At 43.3% G+C, this 27948-nt stretch overlaps 2 protein-coding genes across 2 annotated transcripts in view; both read left to right on the top strand.

The window, feature by feature from the left end:
• Nucleotides 1-27948, top strand: part of LOC143767357 (uncharacterized) — a 340694-nt gene that overhangs the window by 71787 nt on the left and 240959 nt on the right. The window lies entirely within an intron of this gene.
• On the top strand, nucleotides 23-9914 carry LOC143767372 (uncharacterized). Its single transcript, XM_077255661.1, has 6 exons — nucleotides 23-127; nucleotides 4870-5049; nucleotides 5133-5256; nucleotides 5340-5437; nucleotides 7697-7787; nucleotides 8122-9914. The coding sequence occupies exons 2-6, from the start codon at nucleotides 5026-5028 to the stop codon at nucleotides 9477-9479; spliced, it is 1695 nt and encodes a 564-aa protein (XP_077111776.1). The 5' UTR covers nucleotides 23-127; nucleotides 4870-5025; the 3' UTR covers nucleotides 9480-9914.

The following is a 27948-nucleotide window of genomic DNA, read 5'->3' as shown; positions in this document are numbered from 1 at the left end:
TATGCATGATGGACATTTGTCTTGCAGAAGTCAATAAATCTTCCTCCAGCCTCGTTTTGATCACCAATTCCAAAGTTTCCATGTTTGCTGCGGCCCACTTTGGCATTCAATTCTCCCATACTAATGAGTAAGTCTTGTTTTGGCGTCTTGTTGATCTCCTCTTGAGTTTGATCGTAGAATACTATAAATCTACAGGGCAAAAAACAGCAGAGCACTATGTTTACAGGCATACGCACCTAAATAAAACCAAGAAAAGAGGGATAGATGCCAGAAATGAAATACAGATCAAACCATATACTTTATTGAAAATGTCAATAAAAGGCACAATGCTTAAGAAGATAATTGTATTTATCAGACAGAAATTACATGGACCAAATATGGATAAATGCGTACAATAAGGATGACCGTAATGTTGTTGGTACAAAGTACAGAGTATGAGGATGCTGAGTTAGGTAGGACTCCATAGGAGAGACAAAGGTGCAAAGTTGCAGACAATATGTCAATCCTTGTGGAGGACAAAAGGGTGCTCATAATTATATTTCAATATATGTTAAATAGTAGAGCAAGCAGTAAAAAATGCAAAGCCACAGGAAAAAAAAATTGAATATACTCTATGGAATGATAGCTAACTCATCAACAGAAAGGTGGTCTTACTAACTAATTAATAGACACCAAAATCTTGCCATTCAAAAAGCAATATAGATACCCATCCTAAGGGAAAACACACCCGACATGCGCCTTATTATGCAGCATCCTGCTGCCGACACTGGATAGTACGCTTAGGTTTCAACTGAGGTGCAAGGCTATCTGCCTGAGGTGTCCCTGCTGGCAAAATACACCTCGATGAAGAAAGTATAACTTTTTTAGAACTGCAATCTTAAGTGACCTTTTCGGTTCTAAAAAAAAGCTATTGTTCCTTTCATTGCACATTTGGAGTGCTGGATTTCTGGAGTGCTGGATTTCTTTTTGTGCTCCCATTTTGTTATAGCATGATCATCATCAGAAACCAACATAAAACACATAAGCTGTTCCTTCCCTTCCTGCATCCGCCAGAACAGAAAACTCATGTCGTTAGGTTGGGATTTTTGCACAAACATTTTGGACACGTATGTGAGGTGCAAATCTTGAAAATGAACGCACCTTATGAGTGAACAAAATGGACGTGCACAATACCTTCTATAGAAATAGATCGGACGCTATATTTAAAGACATAAAGTAAGAACTTATTGATCGGTGAGTGCCTGACTGCTTGATCCCCGACCAATAAACAGAACCGGGCACTTTTATCCAAAATTCCAAAATTTTGTAGCAGGTCAGATGCCTGAATCCTGCTCCATACATTCTTTATTGGGCTGCCATAAAAAGCTGAGTGCAAATCTCGGCATCCTTATAGGGAATGAATAGAGCGGCAGTTGAGCATGTGCGCTGCTGCTCTATCATAACAAGTATAAAATGGTGACAACTTCCCCATTATGATGATTGTTGTTTGAACCAGCGGTCGGAAACTCATTGATCAGTGGGTAGTCATCTATATTATGGATATGATGTTATCTTGTTTTAACTGTAAAACCCCTTAAAATATGTTTATTCATACTACTATGGCTTTTTTCACACAATGAGAACAGATTTTTTTCCTTATCATTATTAATACCTATTGGAGAAGCTTTTCTTACAAATCCATGTTAGGCTTACGTTGCTTTTATATCTACATTTATATTCATACTAGATGGTGGCCTGACTCTAACGCATCGGGTGTTCTAGAATATGTATGTAGTTTATTTCTGAAGTTTTCAGAATAATGCAATTCATACACAGGATTTGGCCGGCCGGGCGCGACCAATTAGCGAAGCGTGGTTCAAATTCCGCGCCAGTTCGCTGCCGGACTGCGCCTATCGCTGATTGTTCGCTGCCGGCCGGGCGTGACTAATCAGTGAAGACAGGGTCGTCTCCAGGTTTTTGAGGGCCCCGGGTGAAAGAGTCTCAGTGGGCCCCCCTCTTTAACACATACCATGATTCATGATGCACAGATACAGCAGAGAAATATACCACAGCCAAGTAGAATATAACACCGCCCACGTAGCATATAGCACAGCCACGTAGCTTATAGCACAGGCCACGTAGTATATAGCACAGGCCACGTAGTATATTGCCCAGCCACGTAATATATTGCACAGCTACGTAGTATATAGCACAGCTCACGTAGTATATAGCACAGCTCACGTAGTATATTGCCCAGCCATGTATATTGCACAGCTACGTAGTATATAGCACAGCCCACGTAGTATATAACACAGCCACGTAGTATATAGCACAGCTCACGTAGTATATAGCACAGCTCACGTAGTATATAGCACAGCTCACGCAGTATATAACACAGCCACGTAGTATATTGCCCAGCCACGTAATATATTGCACAGAGACACAGTATATAACTCAGCTCATGCAGTATATAACAGGCCAAGTAGTATATAACACAGCCACGTAGTATATAGCACAGCCACGTAGTACATTTCCCAGCCATGTATATTTCACAGCTACGTAGTATATAGCACAGCCCACGTAGTATATAGCACAGCTCACGCAGTATATAACACAGCCACGTAGTATATTGCCCAGCCACGTAATATATTGCACAGCTATGTAGTATATAGCACAGCTCACGTAGTATATAGCACAGCTCACGCAGTATATAACACAGCCACGTAGTATATTGCCCAGCCACGTAATATATTGCACAGCCCACGTAGTATATAGCACAGAGACACAGTATATAACTCAGCTTATGCAGTATATAACACAGCCCACGTAGTATATAACACAGCCTACGTAGTATATAACACAGGCCAAGTAGTATATAACACAGCCTACGTAGTATATAGCACAGCCACGTAGTATATTGCCCAGCCATGTATATTGCACAGCTACATAGTATATAGCACAGGCCACGAAGTATATAACACAGCCACGTAGTATATAGCACAGCTCATGTAGTATATAGCACAGCTCACGTAGTATATAGCATGGCTCACGCAGTATATTACACAGCCACGTAGTATATTGCCCAGCCACGTAATATATTGCACAGCACACGTAGTATATAGCACAGAGTCGCAGTATGTAACACAGCTCATGCAGTATATAACACAGCTCACGTAGTATATAGCACAGTGATGTAGTATATAACACAGCCCACGTAGTATATAACACGTAGTATATAGCAATGTGGGCACCATATCCCTGTTAAAAAAAGAATTGAAATAAAAAATAGTTATATACTCACCTTCCGGCGGCCCCCGGATCCAGGCGAGGTGTTTAGCGATGCTCCTCACGATGCTCCGGTCCCAAGAATGCATTGCGGTCTCGCGAGATGATGACGCAGCGGTGTCGCGAGACCGCTACGTCATTATCTCGCGAGACCGCAATGCATGGACCGGAGCGTCGCGAGGAGCAGGAAAGGTGCCGGAAGGTGAGTATATAATGATTTTTTTTTTATTATTATTATTTTTAACATTGAATCTTTTTACTATTGATGCTGCATAGGCAGCATCAATAGTAAAAAGTTGGTCACACAGGGTTAATAGCAGCGTTAACGGACTGTGTTACACTGTGGCATAACGCGGTGTAACGCAGCCATTAACCCTGTGTGAGCGCTGACTGGAGGGGAGTATGGAGGGGGCACTGACAGAGAGTAGGAAGGGGCGAATTTGCGGCCGGACTGTGCCCGTCGCTGATTGGTTGCGGCCTGTCGGTCGCGACCAATCAGTGACGCGGGATTTCCGTGACAGACAGAAGTGCCCCTTAGACGATCATATATAGATTTTAATGTCCCTACCAAAGGATCAGTGAGATCCTGAAATGCATTAACTAGATATTAATAAAGTGCCACCGTATTAGACAAGAGATCTTTTGACTATACTCTATACCACTTTGTCTCCCACATGATTTCTTGAGGTGACATAATTTCAGCATTTAATGAATCCTGTAACCCCCCTTATGGCTGCCCTTCAAGTTTCAAAACTGTATGTAATTTTGCCGCTGTCCTCCATTTTTCTGGAATCCCTTTGACCCGAACAGTACCTGTAGTAGTGTTCATCTATAAACTGCTAACAATTCAAATCCAACCCATTCACAATGAAACACAAAATATCGTAAACCTTTAGATAATGCATCTATACCTCTTTGAAAAATAAATGAAGTCTTACACTGTGAACTAATTGTCCTCCACTCCAACACTGATGCCCCAGTGGTTTCTTTCGTTATCTGTTTTTATCGCTGTAATGATATTAGTTGCCATGATGATGCCAGTATGTCTGATGTGACTGTTCTCCTCCATGATGGTTTACAGAGATAATGTGCCCTACATGCTGCCACCAGTGATTAGCTGTAGTGTTCTTGTAAAGATGTGACATGCTTTGACCTCAAACATTCAGGAGGTACCTTCAAAAAAAAATTAAATTTTCTAGTTCATGCAAAGAGAGAATACGACCTCTATGCATTCTATTTCCCCATATGTTTCCACTTATTATCTCCAGTAATCGTATTATAAGATGGCATCTTTATGTCACATCGTCGCATCTTCTCCCCACTCAGGTCCCTACAATATCGGATCCTGTCAGTAGAGATCTTCTATATAAGAGAATTCTTTTGAGTGACCCTACAAGGATGAATAGGGACAGGGACGAGATGGCAGAGAGGATATTTCACCTCACACTAGAGATCCTCTTCCGGCTTACTGGAGAGGTGAGAGATTCTGATGAGGTCACATTACATCATTCTTATCTTTGGGAATAACAGATGGACAGAACTGGAGAGGTGAGGACTCTGGAAATGTCTGTAGTGAGATTTATTAATGTGTCTCTCCATAACCAGGATTACACAGTAGTGAAGAAGACCTCTAGTGAGCGCTGTCAGGCCCCTGTGTCTGAGGAATGGGGAAGACCCCTGAGCCCAATCACGGGGCCTCCACCTCACCCCCTGATACATGAGGACATCAATGACCAGAAGATCCTAGAACTCACCTACAAGATGATTGAACTGCTGACTGGAGAGGTGACACTGCTGGGAATGCTGGGACATTATACATTAACGCTATGGAGGGATCGGGGGGATGACTGTATCCTTGTATGTGTCAGGTTCCTATAAGGTGTCAGGATGTCACCATCTATTTTTCCATGGAGGAATGGGAGTATTTAGAAGGACACAAAGATCTGTACAAGGACATCATGATGGAGGTTCCCCAGCCCCTCACATCACCAGGTAATAGACAGGACTAAATACACACGGCCTATAATTATCTGTATGTAAAGAATGAATTCAGTTCCTGTATGTGTTTCCTCCAGTTCTATCCAGTGAGAGGACAACACCAGAGAGATGTCCCCGTCCTCTTCTTCCACAGGACTGGAAACAAGAAGATCCCAATGTTCCTCAGAATCGTCAGGTAGATGTTAAGTTGTCATGAAATCTCCCTTATGATGTGTAGAAGACTGTGAAGGTCTTGTGTTGAATCCTATTTTATCCCCCAGTATTATACACTGAATGGCCAATTTATAAGATACATTGACCCTCTACCAAATGAAACTTCCCTGAATGGAAATTAAACACTGGAATGCAGCAGAAAATAGTGGTCAGTTTTCAGTGGGAATCCAATTAGAATGGGAACATTGAACAATCTAAGTGACTTATATGGGGAACAGCCATCAGAGCTGTATTAGCCAGGATCATTACTTCAATGATGGCCAACCTCATGGGGTTTGTATGTGGAAAGGTGTCAATAGTATGGTGAGAATGTTGTGATAAAGGAAAAACATCCAATAAAAGAGGATCCAGTAGGCTTAAATAAATCATGAAGGTAGAATCATTTTGAGAAACAGGTGGTGCACAGACATGCAAAATGCAGCTGAATACCGTGCTAGTGTCTGTGTCCAAATACACTTGTTGTTGCATATCATTGATGGGCTATAGTAGCAGATATTTAGTGCCATTGCTTTCTAATAGAAATAGAAAAAAACCCTTCACATTGCAAAACAGATCAAAAACTGATATCGCTAAGCAGTGGAAAACATTGTCCAGTCAGAATCCAGATTTCTGTTTCATCAAGGGGAAGGTCAGATTTGGGCACAGACAGCATGAATCCATTTTCCCATTACTGTCATGTGTCATAATTTCAGGCTGGTGGAGGTGGAGTAATCCTGGGGGATGTTTTCTTGGCTCATACTGGGTTCTCTGATACCTGTGCATGAATGTTTGAACACTAGGACTTACCTAAGCATTGTGACTCAACAAGTTCATCACTTCATGACAGCTGTTTACCCTATTGTAGAAGGACAATGACCCATTTCACAAGGGTTGAGTAGTCATGGCTTGCTCTCAGTCATTATAATGAGTTTTTCTTCCTTCACCATTACAAGATCATAATCCTATAAAGCATGTCTTGAACAAGGTAGAACAATCTGTTCAAACTATATAAAGGCCCCGTCTCACATAGCGAGATCGCTAGCGAGATCGCTGCTGAGTCACAAGTTTTGTGACGCAACAGCGACCTCCATAGCGATCTCGCTATGTGTGACACGTACCAGCGATCAGGCCCCTGCTGCGAGATCGCTGGTCGTGTCGGAATGGCCTGGACCTTTTTTTGGTCGTTGAGGCCCCGCTGACATCGCTGAATCGGTGTGTGTGACACCGATCCAGCGATGTCTTCACTGGTAACCAGGGTAAACATCGGGTTACTAAGCGCAGGGCCGCGCTTAGTAACCCGATGTTTACCCTGGTTACCAAAAAAAACAAACAGTACATACTCGCCTTTCGGTGTCCAGGTCCCTTGCCGTCTGCTTCCTGCTCTCACTGACTCCCGGCCGTACACTGAGAGCAGAGCGCAGCGGTGACGTCACTGCTGCTCTCACTTCTCACTGTACGGCCGGATCTCAGTCAGAGCAGGAAGCGGACGGCAAGGCACCTGGACACCGAAAGGCGAGTATGTAGTGTTTGTTTTTTTTGGTAACCAGGGTAAACATCGGGTTACTAAGCGCGGCCCTGCGCTTAGTAACCCGATGTTTACCCTGGTTACCCGGGTGCTGCAGGGGGACTTCGGCATCGTTGAAGACAGTTTAAACGATGCCGAAGTCGTTCCCCTGATCGTTGGTCGCTGGAGAGAGCGGTCTGTGTGACAGCTCCCCAGCGACCACACAGCGACTTACCAACGATCACGGCCAGGTCGTATCGCTGGTCGTGATCGTTGGTAAATCGCTTAGTGAGACGGGGCCTTAAGACCCACCGTCCAGTTGGCATCAACCGGAAGAAGCTCTCCAATATTCCTGCACTACTATTTCAACGTCTAGGGTTATCTATAACGAAATGAATAGCTGAGGTTCTGAAGGTGAAATGAGGTTCAACGTGCTACACTGGAAGGGTTCACTAATAATGTGGCCATTCAGTGCACATTTGTTGGAGATGACTGGAAAAATATGATCATAGATATTAGATGTTGTCTGGATCTTATCACAATTTTCTGGTAAAGGAAACTGCTGGTTAGAGTTAAGAACCTACAGATTGGATTTGTACAGGAGACCTGCAGCTACGTGATAACTACTGCTGTCATGTAATTTTTTTTCATCATGTTAATTGAGGATCTTTTGTGTACTTCGAAATCATCTCACACAACTTATTCATTTGTCTGTGACTTTTATAATATTTGTTTCAGGGTAAAGATCTCACCCATATTAATACTACAAAGACATATGTGAGGGGTGATGAGCGGTGTAAAGAAGAAATTTTTACAGATGACAACTCAGGTGAGTAGTAACTAGAGATGAGCTAATTTGATCGTGTAGCTTGCCTAATAAGCTGCAGAGGGAACCCGGCTTCCTGGATGAACATGTAAATGGCAATGATTGGCTACACGCACACTGAAGAAGACCGCTTCAGAAGTGCAGTGAACAATTGAAAGACCACAACTTGGTAGCCTAATGTCATAATCTAGTAGTCCATGTTTTTTGGTCTACTGTCTTACTACGTTTATAATTGAATTGCATTACAATTTGTAAGGAAATTTTCTAAATGTATAATTTATTTTAATACAATTTGAAGGTAGTGTTGAAAAATAATACAATTATTTTTTTTGGGCAGATGACTGTACCAGGAAATCAGAGCGACATCTGATATTTTCAGATTTCACACCAGATAATCATGGTATCACAATAGATACATGTGAAGAACATGCTATTATCTCCGATAAACCTCCAGTCCTTCAAAGAAAAAATCTTTCATCTGATCCTTTTCAACAGGTCCTTTCTTCTGCTTCATCAAAGACTGATATGCAAAACAAAAATCACAGAAGGGCTGTTGAGCAAGAATTAGCTCACATTGGGGAGAAACCATTTTCATGTTTAGAATGTGGGAAAAGTTTTAATCAGAAAAAAAATCTTGTTACACATCAGAGAATTCACACAGGAGATCAGCCATTTTTATGTTCAGAATGTGGGAAATGTTTTAACTGGAAAGCAAATCTTGTTATACATCAGAGAACACACACAGGGGAGAAGCCATATTCTTGTTCAGAATGTGGGAAACAGTATAGCGAGAAATACCGACTTGTAACACATCAGAGAAATCACACAGGGGATAAGCCATTTTCATGTTCAGAATGTGGGAAGAATTTTAATCAGAAAAAAAATCTTGTTTCACATCAGAAAATTCACAGAGGGGATAAGCCATTTATATGTTCGGAATGTGGGAAATGTTTTAACTGGAAAACCAATCTTGTTATACATCAGAGAACTCACACAGGGGAGAAGCCATATTCTTGTTCAGAATGTGGGAAATGCTATAGCGAGAAATCCAAACTTAATGCACATCTGAGAATTCACACTGGAGAAAAGCCATTTTTGTGTTCAGAATGTGGGAAATGTTTTAACTGGAAAACAGATCTTATTAGACATAAGAGAAATCACACAGGGGAGAAACCATTTTCATGTTCAGAATGTGGGAAATGTTTTAGGTGGCAATCCGATTGTATTAGACATCAGAGAACTCACACTGGGGATAAGCCTTTTTCATGTTCAGAATGTGAGAAATGTTTTACCTGCAAAACAGATCTTATTAGGCATCAAAGAATTCATACAGGGGATAAGCTATTTTCATGTTCGGTATGTGGGAAACATTATAGCACGGAAATCAGACTTGTTAAACATCAGAGCATTCACGTAGTTGATAAGCTATTTTTATGTTCAGAATGTGGGAAAAGTTATAGCACGAAATCCAAACTTATTGCACATCTGAGAACTCACACTGGGGAGAAGCCATTTTCATGTTTGGAATGTGGGAAAGGTTTTACAGAGAAAACAAATCTTGTTGCACATCAGAGAATTCACACAGGAGAGAAGCCGTTTTCATGTTCACAATGTGGGAAATGTTTTAATCAAAAATCAAATCTTGTTACACATCAGAGAAATCACAAAGGGGAGGATCCATTTTCATGCTTGTAATGTGAAAAATGTTTTAGTGTTGTGGGAGTGTTTGGACAAGGAGGCACAAGACATCTAGACCTGCAGTGATAATCTTCAGCTGATTAAACACTGATTGAGGTAAAACAGCAAAAACAGCCCAATAAGGGACACTGCATTGTAATCAGGCTGTCTTCCACTACATCGTGGTGCTTTCAGGTTGCATAGCAAACACGTGGTGACAGATTCCCTTTAATAACCCACCAATTAGAATACCCTTTAGGCCTGTCCCACACGTCCAGATAATTCCGGTACCAGAAAAAAAGGTACCGGAGTTATCCGTGTCCGTGTGTCCGTGAGCTCACGTGGCACATCAGTGTAGCACACGTGCGGCAGCCGTGTGCCGACTGGGTACCACACGGACCATGCAGGAGACAGCGCTAGAGATAAGCACTGTCCCCTGCATCTGGTGCAGAAGCCGCCATTCATTTCTTCTCTCCAGCAGCGTTCGCTGGAGAGAAGATATGAAAAATCATTTTTTTTTTTGAATAAAATAAAGATCCCTGTCCCCAACCCCCTCCCACCCCCTGTGCGCCCGCCCGCTGTTAATAAAATACTCACCCGGCTCCCTCGCTGCTTTCTCTCAGCGCCGCAGCTTCTTCCTGTATGAGCGGTCACGTGGTACCGCTCATTACAGTGATGAATATGCGGCTCCACCCCTATGGGAGGTGGAGCCGCATACTCATCACTGTAATGGGCGGCACCACGTGACCGCTCATACAGGAGAAGCTGCGGCGCGGAGAGGAAGCAGCGAGGGAGCCGGGTGAGTATTTTATTAACCGGGCGGGCGCACGGGGTGGGAGGGGGTTGGGGACAGGGATCTTTATTTTAAACAAAAAAAAAATGATTTTTCATATCTTCTCTCCAGCGAATGCTGCTGGAGAGAAGAAATGAATGGCGGCTTCAGCACCACTCTGGCGGGACAGCGCTTACTGTAGCTCTGTCTCCTGCACGGCACACGGACAGCATCCGTGTTGCGGTACGTGTTTTACACGGACCCACTGACTTTAATGGGTCCGTGTGATCCGTGCGCTCCCACGAACACTGACATGACTCCGTGTTTTGCACACGGACACATGGTCCGTGAAAACACGCTGACATGTGCAGAGACACATTGATTTTAATGTGTCTACGTGAGTCAGTGTCTCCGCTACGTGAGAAAACTGACACCTCACGTACCGGAATCACTGACGTGTGAAACCGGCCTTAGATTGTTTTCATACAGCATGATGCCCTCACGATTGCCTTCCAAACAGAATAATGACCCTAGACTGAATTCCTCCACACACACATACCCTACAGTACTCGCCACATGCACATTATGATGCCCACCATTGCCCCACACACAACATGATACACCCACAGCATATGCTGATAAAGAAAATAATCACTCTGTAGCTATTACACAGGTTGCAAATTTTGCTTAAGTTAATCAATTACTTTATTTTACTTTATTTTTAGTGTGTATATACACAGTATATATAATATATGTGTGTGTGTAACTGAGAAATTGTCTTAATAAGAATGACTTAGGAGAATTCTTGTCTGTAACTGAAGGACAATGTTGATTTGATTATCAGTATGAAACGACTCGTGAAAGCTGAAACCTGTTTATGCATCAATTGATTGTTTTGAATGTTTCTAATGTGCAAAATGTATTTGGTTTGGAAGTGTGCAGAAACCTTATGGCTGTGAGCTTGAATTTAGATTTGAAAAGGAACCTGTCATCTGACTCTTGATACCCAAACCACGGACAGCATGAATCAGAGTCTGGCTACTCGATTGCAGACTGGTATATTTTTCTCTGAAATGCTCTGTCATTTCAGGGAAAATATACTTTAAATTAAACTTGTCAGCAGGATTGTTCTGAGTAACCTACAGACAGTATTAGTTTGGTGCTGTTACACTGATTAAAATGATACCTTGGTTGATGAAATCTGTTTTGTGGTTGTTGTTTAACCCTACTAGTACAGCACATGTCGTGTCCCTCCTTTTGATGTGGGCTCCAGCCCTGAGCCCACATTTTTCCCAACACATGTCAGCTATTTTGAACAGCTGACATGTGCCCCTAACAGCTGTGGGTATAATTGCAATCCACCCGCTGCTGTTAACCCATTAAATGCAGCTGTCAGTCTCTGACAGTGGCTTTTAAAGGGAACCTGTCACCCCCAAAATCGAAGATGAGCTAAGCCCACCAGCATCAGGGGCTTATCTACAGCATTCTGTAAGGCCACGTTCACACTTTGCGGCCTGCTCTGCGGGTTAATCCCGCAGCGGAATTGATAAATCTGCAGGGCAAAACCGCTGCGGTTATCCCTGCAGATTTATCGCGGTTTGTTCCGCGGTTTCCGCTGCGGGTTTCCGCCTATACTATTGATGCTGCATATGCAGCATCAATAGTAATGTAAAAAATAATAAAAATTGGTTATACTCACCCTCTGATGTCCGGATCTCATCGGTGCTGCAGGCGGCTGTGCCGACAAGGACCTTCGTGACGTCACGGTCATGTGACCGCGGCGTCATCACGGTCATGTGACCGCGACGTCACCACAGGTCCTGCTCGCACAGCAACTGAGACCGGACGCCGCGTGCAGCACTGAGAGGTGAGTATAGCACCATTTTTTATTTTAATTCTTTTTTTTACACCAAAATATGGTTCCCAGGGCCTGGAGGAGAGTCTCCTCTCCTCCACCCCGGGTACCATCTGCACATTATCCGCTTAACTTCCCGCAACGTGGGCACAGCCCCATGCGGAAAGTGAGCGGATCAATGCATTTCTATGGGTGCAGAATCGCTGTGATTCTGCACCAAGAAGTGACATGCTCCTTCTTTTTTTCCGCAGAAAAGCCACGCGGCTTTTTCCGCGGAAATCCGCAGCGTGGGCACAGCGGGTTTTGTTTTCCATAGGGTAACATTGTACTGTACCCTGAATGGAAAACTGCTGCGGATCCACAGTGTCAAATCCGCTGCGGATCCGCGGCAAAACCCGCAAAGTGTGAACGTAGCCTAATTCTGTAGATAAGCCCCCGATGTATCCTGAAAGATAAGAAAAAGAGGTTAGCCGGAACCGCAGCGTGAAGACAAGAAGAGGACATCATCCTATGAAGATAGGAGGCCCCGGACCGGACCGCGACGCCCATCGGACCGGACCACCCCCCAGGTCAGTATAATCTAACCTCTTCTCATCTTCTTTTATTCTTTATTCTTCTTCTTACCCTTCTTTTATTACGTCATATTTTATTTTTCCATTGCTAATAGTTCAGTTATTTTTTACCTGAATTGAATAAATAAAATGTTTATCATTTTGGACTATAGGGCGGTTCCCCCTCTCCTTTTTTCTGTATTATGTAATTCTCCGACTGTCATCATAATATCACTTTGGTCCGGCTTCTTGGTTGCAGGGTTGTTAATTTATATGATTTTACATTGTGCATTTACCAAATATCACGTATACTCTCACCACTATTTAGCAATTTCATTTGTTGCCTTTTCCTGACCCTTAATTTAGGCAGACTCTCATCACTACAGAAATGCCAAACATGTGGATGCTATATGTGGTTTAGACACACTGGGGCTCAGAATAGAGGGGGCATTTTGATTTGGGAGCACATCATTTGCTGAATTTCTTTTGAGGTGGGAGGAGCCATTTTGCTTTTGCAGAGCCTTTGTGCTGCAAGTAACATGGAAGCCCCGTATATTTCCATTAAAAGATGACGGACCTGAGTTGGGACTTGTTTTTTTTTATAGTTGAAGCTTTTATTGGGAACATTTTACATAACATTTAGGATCACATTTAGCCGGCGCTCTACGCTGAACATTTACTTTGGGGCTTCCATCTAAATCTCCAAGTGATGTGATTAAGATGAAACCCTGAGGAATTTATTCACTATAATGAGGCAGCAGAGTTACTCTGGACTCTGTCTGGCCAATTTTCAGGGTTGTGCTTCTTTTCAGAAGTCCACAAAACTGTGGCCGACCACACTTATACGCTCGCCTAAAAAGACGGATCACAGGTCAGACGGCGTCCACAGTGTCTCAATCTTCCTCATTATAGAGAATCTTCCGCTGGGGGTTCCGACTGAATCACACATTTCAGAGAGTTACACGGAAACGCTGGTGTAAGCACTCAGCGTACAGTGCAGGATAAATGTGCGCCAAGCCTTACTGCGATCTTTGGAAGGCAGAATTTTTCATCAACAGCAGGTGAAGAATTGGTTTTATTAATTTTTTACGCCGTTCCTCATGCGGTATAAGTGATTAGGCAACTTTATTCTTCGTGTCTGTGCGATTACAGCAATATCAGATTTATATTGTGTTTTTCTGTTTGGCTGCTGTCACACACTAAAAGACGCTTTTTATTGCAAAAACTCGTTTTGGCATCCCCATATTTTGAGAGCTATAATTTTTCCATATTTCAGCTGACCGAGTCATTTTTTTTTGTGGGACGAGTTGACGTTTTTAATAGTACCATTTTCGGACACATGACATTTTTTGATTGCTTTCTACTCTGATTTTTGGGAAGTAGAATGAACAACAACCAGCAATTCAGGAATTTTTTTGGGGGGTCTTTTTTATATCGTTCTGCCTCTGGTAAACTTGATAAGGCAGTTTTATTCTTCTGGTCAGTTCAATTACAGAGATACCTCGTTTATATTGGGTTTTTTTATGTTTTAGTACTTTTACACAAAAACTATTGTATAGATTTTTTATTTTTCTGCTGATGGAGCTGTATAGTGGCTTGTTTTTTGCAGGACACGATGACATTTTTAGCTGTACCATTTTTATGTGGACAAAGGAAGAAAGGATTCGTTCCAGCTCCAAAATATAAAATTCCAATTCTTTATTGATCCATATTAAAAATACAGGCTGAATAACTCTTCATGGCACGGTAGGAAACGAGCTACGCGTTTCGATCTTAGCAGATCTTTGTCAAAGCTACACATAAATGAACGTTTGACTTCATATAGCTACCATCAGCCAATGACCAACTAACCCAAAATCACATGACAGAGAAAGGTCCTGCTGATGTAAAAAATATACACACATAAAAGCAAAAATCAAAACATTATTACATTTGTACAATTATACAAATATGAACATAATTAAAATAAGCTTTATCTTCGAATATTCATGACACAAAAAATCCAAATAATGATACATCAACTCATTGCGTTTATTAAGCCCTGCAGGGGAGCGAGTGTTCAGGTGATAAATCCAGAACGCCTCCCGCATTAGAAGACAGCGTCTGAAATCACCTCCTCGCAAGGATTTATTAACTCTTTCAATACCGTATGCACGGAAACCATCTGTGCTACCAGCATGTTGAACATTCAAATGTCTGGATGCTGCCGACATGGAACGACCTAAATCACCCGACCTCCCTATATCCCGCAAATGCTCCGTGATTCGTACTCTTAATTTACGAGAAGTACAACCTACGTAAGACAGATTGCATATAGTACAATCTATCTTATAAACTACAAAGGCTGAATTGCAATTAATATATTGCTTTATGTTGAAACACTGAGAAGCCGTGGAATCTTTGTATGTCTTGGTAACTAGTGCATGAGCACATGTTATACATCTGTTACCACCACATTTATAGAAACCCGTATAATTTAACCAGGTTCTACTCCTGTTTGTATGGGTATGGAACATGCTTGGTGAAACCCTATTGCCGATAGTCAAAGCTTTCCTAGATATTACATTAATTCCTGTGTTCAAAATTGTGGCCAAACTAGCATCTTCATAGAGAATTGGTAGAAATGTATTAACTATATTTTTTTATCCTATTAAACTGTGAGCTGAACTGAAAACAAACATATGGTTTGCTGTTCCTATCAGCAAGCATGGGTGCTGAAGAGGTCAAATTCTTAGGTGCAATTAAATTCTCACGTTCCTTTGAAGCAACTATTTTTTGAGCTCTATTAAGCATCCAGGGTGGATAGTTATGACGTCTCAATTTACCCGAATGTCATGGTTCTCAATGGCAAGAGACCGTAGTAAAGCATACAAAAGGACTAGCTCTTGGAAGATGGGAACTCGAGCTGACTGTGAGCTAAACCTACCGCACAACTAACAGTGGCCGGGTAGCGTGCCTACGTTTTATCCCTAGACGCCCAGCGCCAGCCGGAGAGCTGACTGACCCTAGCAGAGGAAAATACAGACCTGGCTTACCTCTAGAGAAATTTTCCCCAAAGGGCAGACAGTAGCCCCCACATATAATGTCGGTGATTTTAGAGGAAATTGACATACGAAGTATGAAGATAGGTTTAGCAAATTGAGGTCCGCTTACTAGATAGTAGGAAGACAGAAAAGGGAACTACACAGTCAGCTGAAAACCCTTTCAAAACACCATCCTGAAATTACTTTAAGACTCTAATATCAACTCATGACACCAGAGTGGCAATTTCAGCTCACAAGAGCTTCCAGCCTCAGAAATATTCAAACACAGAGAACTGGAACAAAAATGCAAAACAAACTTAGAACTACAAGTCCAACTTAGCTGATAGTAGTCTAGGAGCAGGAACATGCAACAGAAAGGCTTCTGGTGACATTGTTGGCCGGCATAGAAATGACTGAGGAGCAAGGCTAAATAGACAACTCCCACATCCTGATGGAAACAGGTGAACAGAGGCGATGAAGCACACAAGTTCAGTACCACCAGTGACCACCGGGGGAGCCCAGAAACCAAATTCACAACAGTACCCCCCCCCTCAAGGAGGGGGCACCGAACCCTCACCAGAACCACCAGGGCGATCAGGATGAGCCCTATGAAAGGCACGGACCAAATCGGAGGCATGAACATCAGAGGCTGTCACCCAAGAATTATCCTCCTGACCGTAGCCCTTCCACTTGACCAGATACTGAAGTCTCCGTCTGGAAACACGGGAGTCCAAGATCTTCTCGACAACGTACTCCAACTCACCCTCAACCAACACCGGAGCAGGAGGCTCAACAGAAGGCACAACCGGTACCTCATACCTGCGCAGCAATGACCGATGGAAGACATTATGAATAGAAAAAGATGCAGGGAGGTCCAAACGAAAGGACACAGGGTTAAGAATCTCCAATATCTTGTACGGGCCGATGAACCGAGGCTTAAACTTAGGAGAAGAAACCTTCATAGGGACAAAACGAGAAGACAACCACACCAAGTCCCCAACACAAAGACGAGGACCAACACGACGACGGCGGTTGGCAAAATGCTGAGTCTTCTCCTGGGACAACTTCAAATTGTCCACCACATGCCCCCAAATCTGATGCAACCTCTCCACCACAGCATCCACTCCAGGACAATCCGAAGACTCCACCTGACCGTAAGAGAAACGAGGATGAAATCCCGAATTACAGAAGAAAGGAGAAACCAAGGTGGCAGAACTAGCCCGATTATTGAGGGCAAACTCCGCCAAGGGCAAAAAGGCAACCCAATCATCCTGATCCGCAGACACAAAACACCTCAAATAAGTCTCCAAGGTCTGATTAGTTCGCTCGGTCTGGCCATTAGTCTGAGGATGGAAAGCAGACGAAAAAGACAAATCAATGCCCATCCTAGCACAGAACGCTCGCCAAAATCTAGACACGAATTGGGTTCCCCTGTCAGACACGATATTCTCCGGAATACCATGCAAGCGAACCACATTTTGAAAAAACAGAGGAACCAGCTCGGATGAGGAAGGCAATTTAGGCAAGGGGACCAAATGGACCATCTTAGAGAAACGGTCACACACCACCCAGATGACAGGCATCTTCTGAGAAACAGGGAGATCAGAAATAAAATCCATGGAGATGTGAGTCCAAGGCCTCTTCGGAATAGGCAAAGATAACAACAATCCACTAGCCCGAGAACAACAAGGCTTGGCCCGAGCACAAACATCACAAGACTGCACAAAACCTCGCACATCTCGCGACAGGGAAGGCCACCAGAAGGACCTAGCCACCAAATCCCTGGTACCAAAGATTCCAGGATGACCAGCTAACGCAGAAGAATGGACCTCCGAGATGACTCTACTGGTCCAATCATCAGGAACAAACATTCTACCAGGCGGGCAACGATCAGGTCTATCCGCCTGAAACTCCTGCAAGACCCGTCGCAAGTCTGGGGAAACAGCAGATAATATCACTCCATCCTTAAGGATACCTGTAGGTTCAGAATTACCAGGGGAATCAGGCTCAAAACTCCTAGAAAGGGCATCCGCCTTCACATTTTTAGAACCCGGTAGGTAAGAAACCACAAAATTAAACCGAGAGAAAAATAACGACCAGCGCGCCTGTCTAGGATTCAGGCGCCTGGCAGACTCAAGATAAATCAAATTCTTGTGGTCGGTCAATACCACCACCTGATGTCTAGCCCCCTCAAGCCAATGACGCCACTCCTCAAAAGCCCACTTCATAGCCAAGAGCTCCCGATTACCAATATCATAATTTCGCTCAGCGGGCGAAAATTTACGAGAAAAGAACGCGCAAGGTCTCATCACGGAGCAGTCAGAACTTTTCTGCGACAAAACCGCCCCAGCTCCGATTTCTGAAGCGTCGACCTCAACCTGAAAAGGAAGAGTAACATCAGGCTGACGCAATACAGGGGCGGAAGAAAAGCGGCGCTTAAGCTCCCGAAAGGCCTCCACAGCAGCAGGGGACCAATCAGCAACATCAGCACCCTTCTTAGTCAAATCAGTCAACGGTTTAGCAACATCAGAAAAACCAGTTATAAATCGACGATAAAAATTAGCAAAGCCCAAAAACTTCTGAAGGCTCTTAAGAGAAGAGGGTTGCGTCCAATCACAAATAGCCTGAACCTTGACAGGGTCCATCTCAATGGAAGAGGGGGAAAAAATGTACCCCAAAAACGAAATCTTTTGAACCCCAAAAACGCACTTAGAACCCTTTACACACAAGGAATTAGCGCGCAAAACCTGAAAAACCCTCCTGACCTGTTGGACATGAGAGTCCCAGTCTTCCGAAAAAATCAAAATATCATCCAGATACACAATCATAAATTTATCCAAATATTCACGGAAAATGTCATGCATAAAAGACTGAAAGACTGAAGGGGCATTTGAAAGACCAAAAGGCATTACTAAATACTCAAAATGGCCCTCAGGCGTATTAAATGCGGTTTTCCACTCATCCCCCTGCTTAATTCGCACTAAATTATACGCCCCACGAAGATCAATCTTAGAGAACCACTTGGCCCCCTTTATTCGAGCAAACAAATCAGTAAGCAGTGGCAAAGGATACTGATATTTAACCGTGATTTTATTCAAAAGCCGATAATCAATACACGGCCTCAAAGAGCCATCTTTTTTAGATACAAAGAAAAAACCGGCTCCTAAGGGAGATGACGAAGGACGAATATGTCCCTTTTCCAAGGACTCCTTAATATATTCCCGCATAGCAGCATGTTCAGGCACAGATAGATTAAATAAACGACCCTTTGGAAACTTACTGCCCGGAATCAGATCTATTGTACAATCGCAATCTCTGTGCGGAGGTAGTGAACCAAGTTTAGGCTCCTCAAAAACGTCACGATAATCAGATAAAAATTCCGGAATCTCAGAGGGAATAGATGACGAAATGGAAACCAAAGGTACGTCCCCATGAGTCCCCTGACATCCCCAGCTTAACACAAACATTGCTTTCCAGTCGAGGACTGGGTTATGAGATTGCAGCCATGGCAATCCAAGCACCAATACATCATGTAGATTATACAACACAAGGAAGCGAATAATCTCCTGGTGATCCGGATTAATACGCATAGTTACTTGTGTCCAGTATTGAGGTTTATTACTAGCCAATGGCGTGGAGTCAATACCCTTCAGAGGTATAGGAACTTCCAGAGGCTCTAAATTAAACCCACAGCGTTTGGCAAAGGACCAATCCATAAGACTCAAAGCGGCGCCAGAGTCGACATAGGCGTCCGCGGTAATAGACGATAAAGAGCAAATCAGGGTCACAGATAGAATAAACTTGGACTGTAAAGTACCAATTGAAACAGACTTATCAACCTTCTTAGTACGTTTAGAGCATGCTGATATAACATGAGTTGAATCGCCACAATAGAAGCATAACCCATTTTTTCGCCTAAAATTCTGTCGTTCGCTTCTGGACAGAATTCTATCACATTGCATAATCTCTGGCGCCTTCTCAGTAGACACCGCCAAATGGTGCACAGGTTTGCGCTCCCGCAAACGCCGATCAATCTGAATAGCCATTGTCATGGACTCATTCAGACCTGCAGGCACAGGGAACCCCACCATAACATCTTTAATGGCATCAGAGAGACCCTCTCTGAAATTCGCCGCCAGGGCGCACTCATTCCACTGAGTAAGCACAGACCACTTACGAAATTTTTGGCAGTATATTTCAGCCTCATCTTGCCCTTGAGACAGGGCCATCAAGGCTTTTTCAGCCTGAATCTCTAAATGAGGTTCCTCATAAAGCAACCCCAAAGCCAGGAAAAACGCATCCACATTAAGCAACGCAGGATCCCCTGGTGCCAAAGCAAATGCCCAATCCTGAGGGTCGCCCCGGAGCAAGGAAATTACAATCCTGACCTGCTGTGCAGGATCTCCAGCGGAGCGAGATCTCAGAGACAAAAATAATTTACAATTATGTTTGAAATTCTGGAAGCGAGATCTATCCCCGGAGAAAAACTCAGGCAAAGGTACTCTAGGTTCAGATATAGGAGCATGAATTACAAAATCCTGTAAACTTTGAACCTTCATAGCGAGATTATTCAAACCTGTAGCTAAACTCTGAGGATCCATTTTCATCAGGTGAAATCAGAACCATTCAAGGATTAGAAGGAGAGAGAGACGAAGGCTGCAGTAAGCAGAGATGCTAGTGAATCAACTAATGAGCAAACTCAGGAAAAAAAAAAAATTCTCTGCAGACTTCTTTTCTCTCCTTTCTTCTGCCAATTATTTTAACCCTTGGCCGGCCAAACTGTCATGGTTCTCAATGGCAAGAGACCGTAGTAAAGCATACAAAAGGACTAGCTCTTGGAAGATGGGAACTCGAGCTGACTGTGAGCTAAACCTACCGCACAACTAACAGTGGCCGGGTAGCGTGCCTACGTTTTATCCCTAGACGCCCAGCGCCAGCCGGAGAACTGACTGACCCTAGCAGAGGAAAATACAGACCTGGCTTACCTCTAGAGAAATTTTCCCCAAAAGGCAGACAGTAGCCCCCACATATAATGTCGGTGATTTTAGAGGAAATTGACATACGAAGTATGAAGATAGGTTTAGCAAATTGAGGTCCGCTTACTAGATAGTAGGAAGACAGAAAAGGGAACTACACAGTCAGCTGAAAACCCTTTCAAAACACCATCCTGAAATTACTTTAAGACTCTAATATCAACTCATGACACCAGAGTGGCAATTTCAGCTCACAAGAGCTTCCAGCCTCAGAAATATTCAAACACAGAGAACTGGAACAAAAATGCAAAACAAACTTAGAACTACAAGTCCAACTTAGCTGATAGTAGTCTAGGAGCAGGAACATGCAACAGAAAGGCTTCTGGTAACATTGTTGGCCGGCATAGAAATGACTGAGGAGCAAGGCTAAATAGACAACTCCCACATCCTGATGGAAACAGGTGAACAGAGGCGATGAAGCACACAAGTTCAGTACCACCAGTGACCACCGGGGGAGCCCAGAAACCAAATTCACAACACCCGAAGCTACATCAATTTCATTTTTCAAGATATTTGCATTACTGCAGTTACGTTTGATTCTAATAAATTCCCCAACGGGGACAGATTGTATGGTGTGTACCGGATGGCTACTTTCAGCATGTAGTATGGTATTACCACTAAGAGATTTATAGTAAGTCCTTGTCTCAATAATTTGGCCATCATTACCCATTAAATTCAAATCTAAAAAATCAATTTGTTTTTGTTCACATCTGTACGTAAACCGTAAATTATATTCGTTTGAATTAAGATAACTAATGAAATCAGGTATGGCAGATACATCGGCGGCCCAAATAATGAGTAAATCGTCGATGTATCTGCCATACCAATTAATTTGGGAAAGAAAAGGATTGGAGACTGAAAAAATATAATTATGTTCCCAAAAAGCCATGACCAGGTTAGCCAAAGAAGGTGAAAATTTCGCACCCATGGCTACACCTGACCGTTGTAAATAATAACGAGAATCAAACATAAAAAAATTATGTGTCATGAGAAAAAAAGTGACCTGTAAAATATATTGTATTAAATCTGCAGAATAATCGCTATAAATCTCAAGATGAAATTGAAGAGCCCGCATGGCCAAGGTGTGGGGGATACTCGTGTACAACGAGACCACATCACAACTCAGCCATGCGAACTCCATAGACCACTTTTTCTCCGCAAATACCCCCAGAATTTCTTTGGAATCTTTAATGTAGCCTGGAATCCTACGTACAAGAGGCTGTGTCATGATCTGTACTTTTGCCCTGTCCTGTATTTGAATCATATGTATTTTCTTGTGCTTTGAGTCAATCTGTAACAAAATGTCTCCTTCCCCCAATACTTGCAGCCCTAAGCTATAATGTAATTAAGCTTTGTCAACATCACTAGGAAGGAATAGCCATTGTTCCTCACAGCAGGTGGCTAGTCAAATGTACATATTACTTAGACTATGTGGAGCTGACCAAAATAGAATCTTCTGGTGAACTCAACCATTGAACAGAAGATGTGACCCCTACCCCCTTCATGGGCGGATCCCAGGAGCTCAGACAATCCATTCTTATGTTGAGATCAGATGTGAGTTGATGCTGGAAGGAGAAGGAGTGGGGATTCTTAGCTGAGGCAAGACCCTACGTTCATCTGTGACTGCGGAAGCGAGACTTGAGCTGAGGCCATATCTCGTCGTTCGTGAGATTGTTTGGGATCTCTTGGACTCGTGTGGACTATAATTTTGTTAGCTGGCACAAGGATTATCGGGAGGTGCCCCCGAACCTGTTCCGTTGGACTAATTGTGGACTCTGTAGATCTACCTGCCTGTGTTGTTCCAGCGTTCTTGATAATAAATCTGTGGAATCATCCCTTGGCCTGTTGTCCCTTCTTGCTCTGCCGTACACCCCGTCACAAACTGGTGGCAGCAGCGGGATCAGAGCAGAAGGAATGGAGGACAATGGCCCAACGTCTGGAACCAGCACCGCAGAGTACAAGAACTGTACTTTGGGGAGCCTACAATCAAAGGCCCGTGAAGTAGGAGTCCGTTTAAAAGGACTCTCCAAGGAGCAGCTAATTGAGGCTTTGGAAGGAGTTCGCCTGCAAGATGACGCTGAGGAGGGATCCTCACAGCAAATGGAGGAAAGACTGCAGCCGGAGGTAAATACCCACAAAAGTCAGTGGGTTGTATGGTACGAGGAGGAGTTGGCATTGCTGGGAGAGGAGCTCACCATCGCCGATAAGAAGGAGGCCATTCACAGAGCTCAGGAGAGGCAGAGGGAGGCCATTCACAGAGCCGAGGAGAGAGAGAGGGAGGCCATTCACAGAGCTGAGGACAGAGCTCAGGAGATGGCATTGCTGGAGAGGCAGATCGCTTTGGAAGCAGCTAGAAGCTCCAGACAGACTGTAACCCCAGCACCCACCATGAGGGAACTCCCCAGAGTGTCCCGCAAAGACTTCAAGCCGTTTAATGAGGCTTCAGGCGACATTGAGGATTTCTTCCAGGACTTTGAGCATCAGTGTCGATTAATGGAAGTCCCGGACAGGGAGCGAGTCCGACATCTGGTGGGGCTCTTAGAGGGTGGAGCTGCCGCAGCCTATAGAGCTATGGGCCCTCGAGAGAACTGTGAGTATGCGGAGATTAAACTGACTATTCTTGAACATTATGCTGTGACGCCAGACACTTACAGGACTCAGTTCCGTACTTTAGCCTGCAATGAGGAAGTGTCTTTCAAGATGTATGCCCACAGACTCAAACAAATATGTAATCGCTGGCTGGAAGCAGAGGAGGCCTTAACCTGGGAGACCTTTCTCCAGGTTATCCTAAAAGAGCAGTTTTACTTCCAGTGCCCTGCTGAGATCCGGGAATGGGTGCGTGAGAGGAGACCAGCGACAGTGGAAGAAGCTGCATCTCTCGCTGATGAGGCTCTCACCATCAAGCCTCAGTGGAGGGTTCTGTTAGAGGATCGAGAGACACCTACCAGCTCCACAACACCGGTGGCCCCCAGTTCTTCTGTCCCCATTGTTCCCCGTTCCTCTAAGCCACCACCTCATGCTGATACCCGTGTAAATGTGCCTCCAGTTGCTTCTACTGCATTTTCTGGAATACGACGAGGAGAGGAAGTAGCAGAGCGCAGGTGTTATGGTTGTGGGCATCCGGGGCATCTGCAGGCCTCATGCCCAGCCAGCCCATGGAGGAGTCGTCCTCAAACCCCTACCGCACCTTCAGGTGGGAGCCGGCCTCCAGGTTCCCTTACCCCTCGCCCAAGAGGACGCCTTGGATGGAGTGAGACCCAGCACAGATGCTATCGATGTGGGCAGCCGGGGCATCTGCAAGCCTCCTGCCCAGCTGTTCAAATGAGGATTGATCCTGTACCCAGTCGTATTATTAATTAAGTACAGCCAAGTGCCATGGAGGAAGACGTGTCACCACTACGTGAGGACTGGCCTAGTGCCTCACCCACCCATGTTGCACCCCTAGGAGTTTATGGGGTGCGATCTGCAGCTATGATGACGTCTGCTTATCGAAGTAAGCACTTGCAGGAGGTCGTGCTGGATGGACAGAGACTTATTGGATTTTGTGACTCGGGGGCTTTCCTCACACTGGCTGATCCCCGAGTGGTTCGGCCTGAGGCAATCCATAGAGGACCTGGGATTGTTATTGAACTGGCTGGTGGACATTGGAGGACTATTCCCACAGCCACTGTAGATCTGAACTTTGGTTTTGGGGTCAGGCGATGTTTGGTTGGGGTGATGGGAGGTCTGCCTGCAGATGTTCTCCTGGGCAATGATGTGGGAGAGCTACAATGCCAATTCGTGGCTGCATGAAGCCACATGTAAGTTACGCTCTGCCTGTGTGTACTTAACCAGCGACCTGTAGAGGTCCCTAGTACGTACACAAATTGGGAGGGGAAGGGATTGTCATGATCTGTACTTTTGCCCTGTCCTGTATTTGAATCATATGTATTTTCTTGTGCTTTGAGTCAATCTGTAACAAAATGTCTCCTTCCCCCAATACTTGCAGCCCTAAGCTATAATGTAATTAAGCTTTGTCAACATCACTAGGAAGGAATAGCCATTGTTCCTCACAGCAGGTGGCTAGTCAAATGTACATATTACTTAGACTATGTGGAGCTGACCAAAATAGAATCTTCTGGTGAACTCAACCATTGAACAGAAGATGTGACCCCTACCCCCTTCATGGGCGGATCCCAGGAGCTCAGACAATCCATTCTTATGTTGAGATCAGATGTGAGTTGATGCTGGAAGGAGAAGGAGTGGGGATTCTTAGCTGAGGCAAGACCCTACGTTCATCTGTGACTGCGGAAGCGAGACTTGAGCTGAGGCCATATCTCGTCGTTCGTGAGATTGTTTGGGATCTCTTGGACTCGTGTGGACTATAATTTTGTTAGCTGGCACAAGGATTATCGGGAGGTGCCCCCGAACCTGTTCCGTTGGACTAATTGTGGACTCTGTAGATCTACCTGCCTGTGTTGTTCCAGCGTTCTTGATAATAAATCTGTGGAATCATCCCTTGGCCTGTTGTCCCTTCTTGCTCTGCCGTACACCCCGTCACAGGCTGTAATAGTGAATCGACCCATTCACCGAGGTGTTCATTTGCTGAACCAATCCCGGAGACTATCGGTCTCAACGGAGGAATAGCTTCTTTTTTATGCACCTTAGGTAATCCATGGAAAATGGGACAAACTGGATCCTGAACTGTCAAATAATCAGATTGTTTTTTTGTCAAAATACCCAGGTTATATCCTTCCTCTATTAATTTATCTGCTTTATTTTTAAAATCATTAGACGGATTTACCTTAAGTTCTATATATGTAGTCTCATCTGATAACAGTTCCATAATTTTAGAATAATAATCCGCAGTGTTTAGTACCACAACAATTCCTCCCTTATCGGACATTTTTATTGTTATGTCCTTATTATTTTGTAATTGTTGTAAAGCATTCCATTGTTTTTTGGAGAAATTGTTGTTTGACCCAACACCGCCAGATTTTATGTCACTGTCTAATTTCTTTAATTCTCGTTCCACTACCTCTTGGAATCTATCCATGCAGTCTGATCTAGACTGAAGGGGATAAAAAAACGGGTTTTTAGTAGCAAATCTCTGGGATTGATCAGTTATTAATATATCTGTTGCATTTTCATTTCTCAGAGACTGTAACGTAACAAGTGAGACTTGATCTTGAATGTCCATGCCTTGAAATTCATTTGTGGATGAGGGATTTCCATGATCCTGTTGCTGAATGTCCACCATTTCAGAATTAATTAGGAAATGTTTTTTAATTGTTAAATTACGGACAAACTTGTTTATATCCAGAAGGGTGGTAAATAAATCAAACTTTTGGCTAGGAACAAAGTTCAATCCCAGAGACAACACTGAAAGCTGATCATGGGATAAGGGCTGAGACGATAAATTCAGAACATTGTCATTAGCCCCTATTTGAAAAGACGCTTCTTGTTGCGAGTGACAATTCCTTGATTTTCCCCGGTGTTTCCTGCCACCGCGTCTCTGCCGTTTTTTGAATGACGAAACACCTTCTTTCTTCCCATATTAACTGTGTCATTGGAAGAAACATCTGATACGTTGGGATTATTATCCGAAGAATCTGGATCAGATGAAGTAAAGTTCACGTGCGTTTTTGCTGCTGCTGTATGCCTACGATGAGTCTGATTACGCTTCAAAATAGATTTAGGAGTTCTGTTTAAGTTCTCCCACTGCCCCCAATCATACACTTTATTAGTGGCATAGTCATTTAAGTCTCTAGTGAACTTTCTTTTCTTTCTTTCCATAATATCTTCCTCCAGTGTTGAAATATTCTCATGCATTTTATTAATGAGAGACTCAAAATGTGACGAAGACTTAAATTGTATTAGAGATGAATTCACATCTTCCATTTGTTTTTGTATTTCCTTAAGTCTAACATCTTCGTACTTAACAATTAACTTCATTAGATTCAGAGAGCAATTGCTCAAAACACTATTCCACTCCTCCATGAAATCAGATGAGTAGGTGGTGGTAGGTAATTTCTTAATACGCAAACCACGTGGAACCATATCCTTTGCCAGATAATTATTTAACGTTGTTTGATCCCACCATACTTTAGTTTCTTGTGAAAGTAATTTTTCCAGATTATTTACACCATCCTGCAGGTCTGGCATAACATTAGAATCAATTGTGTCATGAGAAAACACGTGTGCTGCCTTCTGAGATCTGTCTCGGCATAAAACTGTAGCCATTGTGAAACACAATATAAGAAACAAAAAGCCAGCTCACCAGGCAGCCTCAGCAGGTGCACGGAACTTCCACGTTGATGTGCGTGGTGTTGAACAGACAAAGGAAGAAAGGATTTGTTCCAGCTCCAAAATATAAAATTCCAATTCTTTATTGATCCATTGTTTCTTATATTGTGTTTCACAGTTTTTGATTGCCGTTGCTCTAAAGGATTACTCTCATTTGAACATTTTTTGCACATTTGTGTATATATTTGAAGACTAAGTACGCATGGTAGGAAAGATATCAAAGACTTCCCTGTGATAATTTCACAATGGCTACAGTTTTATGCCGAGACAGATCTCAGAAGGCAGCACATGTGTTTTCTCATGACACAATTGATTCTAATGTTATGCCAGACCTGCAGGATGGTGTAAATAATCTGGAAAAATTACTTTCACAAGAAACTAAAGTATGGTGGGATCAAACAACGTTAAATAATTATCTGGCAAAGGATATGGTTCCACGTGGTTTGCGTATTAAGAAATTACCTACCACCACCTACTCATCTGATTTCATGGAGGAGTGGAATAGTGTTTTGAGCAATTGCTCTCTGAATCTAATGAAGTTAATTGTTAAGTACGAAGATGTTAGACTTAAGGAAATACAAAAACAAATGGAAGATGTGAATTCATCTCTAATACAATTTAAGTCTTCGTCACATTTTGAGTCTCTCATTAATAAAATGCATGAGAATATTTCAACACTGGAGGAAGATATTATGGAAAGAAAGAAAAGAAAGTTCACTAGAGACTTAAATGACTATGCCACTAATAAAGTGTATGATTGGGGGCAGTGGGAGAACTTAAACAGAACTCCTAAATCTATTTTGAAGCGTAATCAGACTCATCGTAGGCATACAGCAGCAGCAAAAACGCACGTGAACTTTACTTCATCTGATCCAGATTCTTCGGATAATAATCCCAACGTATCAGATGTTTCTTCCAATGACACAGTTAATATGGGAAGAAAGAAGGTGTTTCGTCATTCAAAAAAC

This window comes from Ranitomeya variabilis, chromosome 4 (genome assembly GCF_051348905.1).
Source record: "Ranitomeya variabilis isolate aRanVar5 chromosome 4, aRanVar5.hap1, whole genome shotgun sequence".
NCBI classification, from domain to species: Eukaryota; Metazoa; Chordata; class Amphibia; order Anura; family Dendrobatidae; genus Ranitomeya; species Ranitomeya variabilis.
The sequence above is the reverse complement of the archived record's forward strand: the minus strand, read 5'-3'. Positions and strand labels throughout refer to the sequence as shown.

Bases quoted from the DNA above. Each gene is read 5' to 3' on its own strand.
- LOC143767372 (XM_077255661.1), top strand. From the start codon at position 5,026: ATGATTGAACTGCTGACTGGAGAG. The intron at 5,257-5,339 runs GTAATAGACAGG...TGTTTCCTCCAG, and splicing joins CCAGCCCCTCACATCACCAG to TTCTATCCAGTGAGAGGACA. The intron at 7,788-8,121 runs GTGAGTAGTAAC...TTTTTTGGGCAG, and splicing joins TTTTACAGATGACAACTCAG to ATGACTGTACCAGGAAATCA.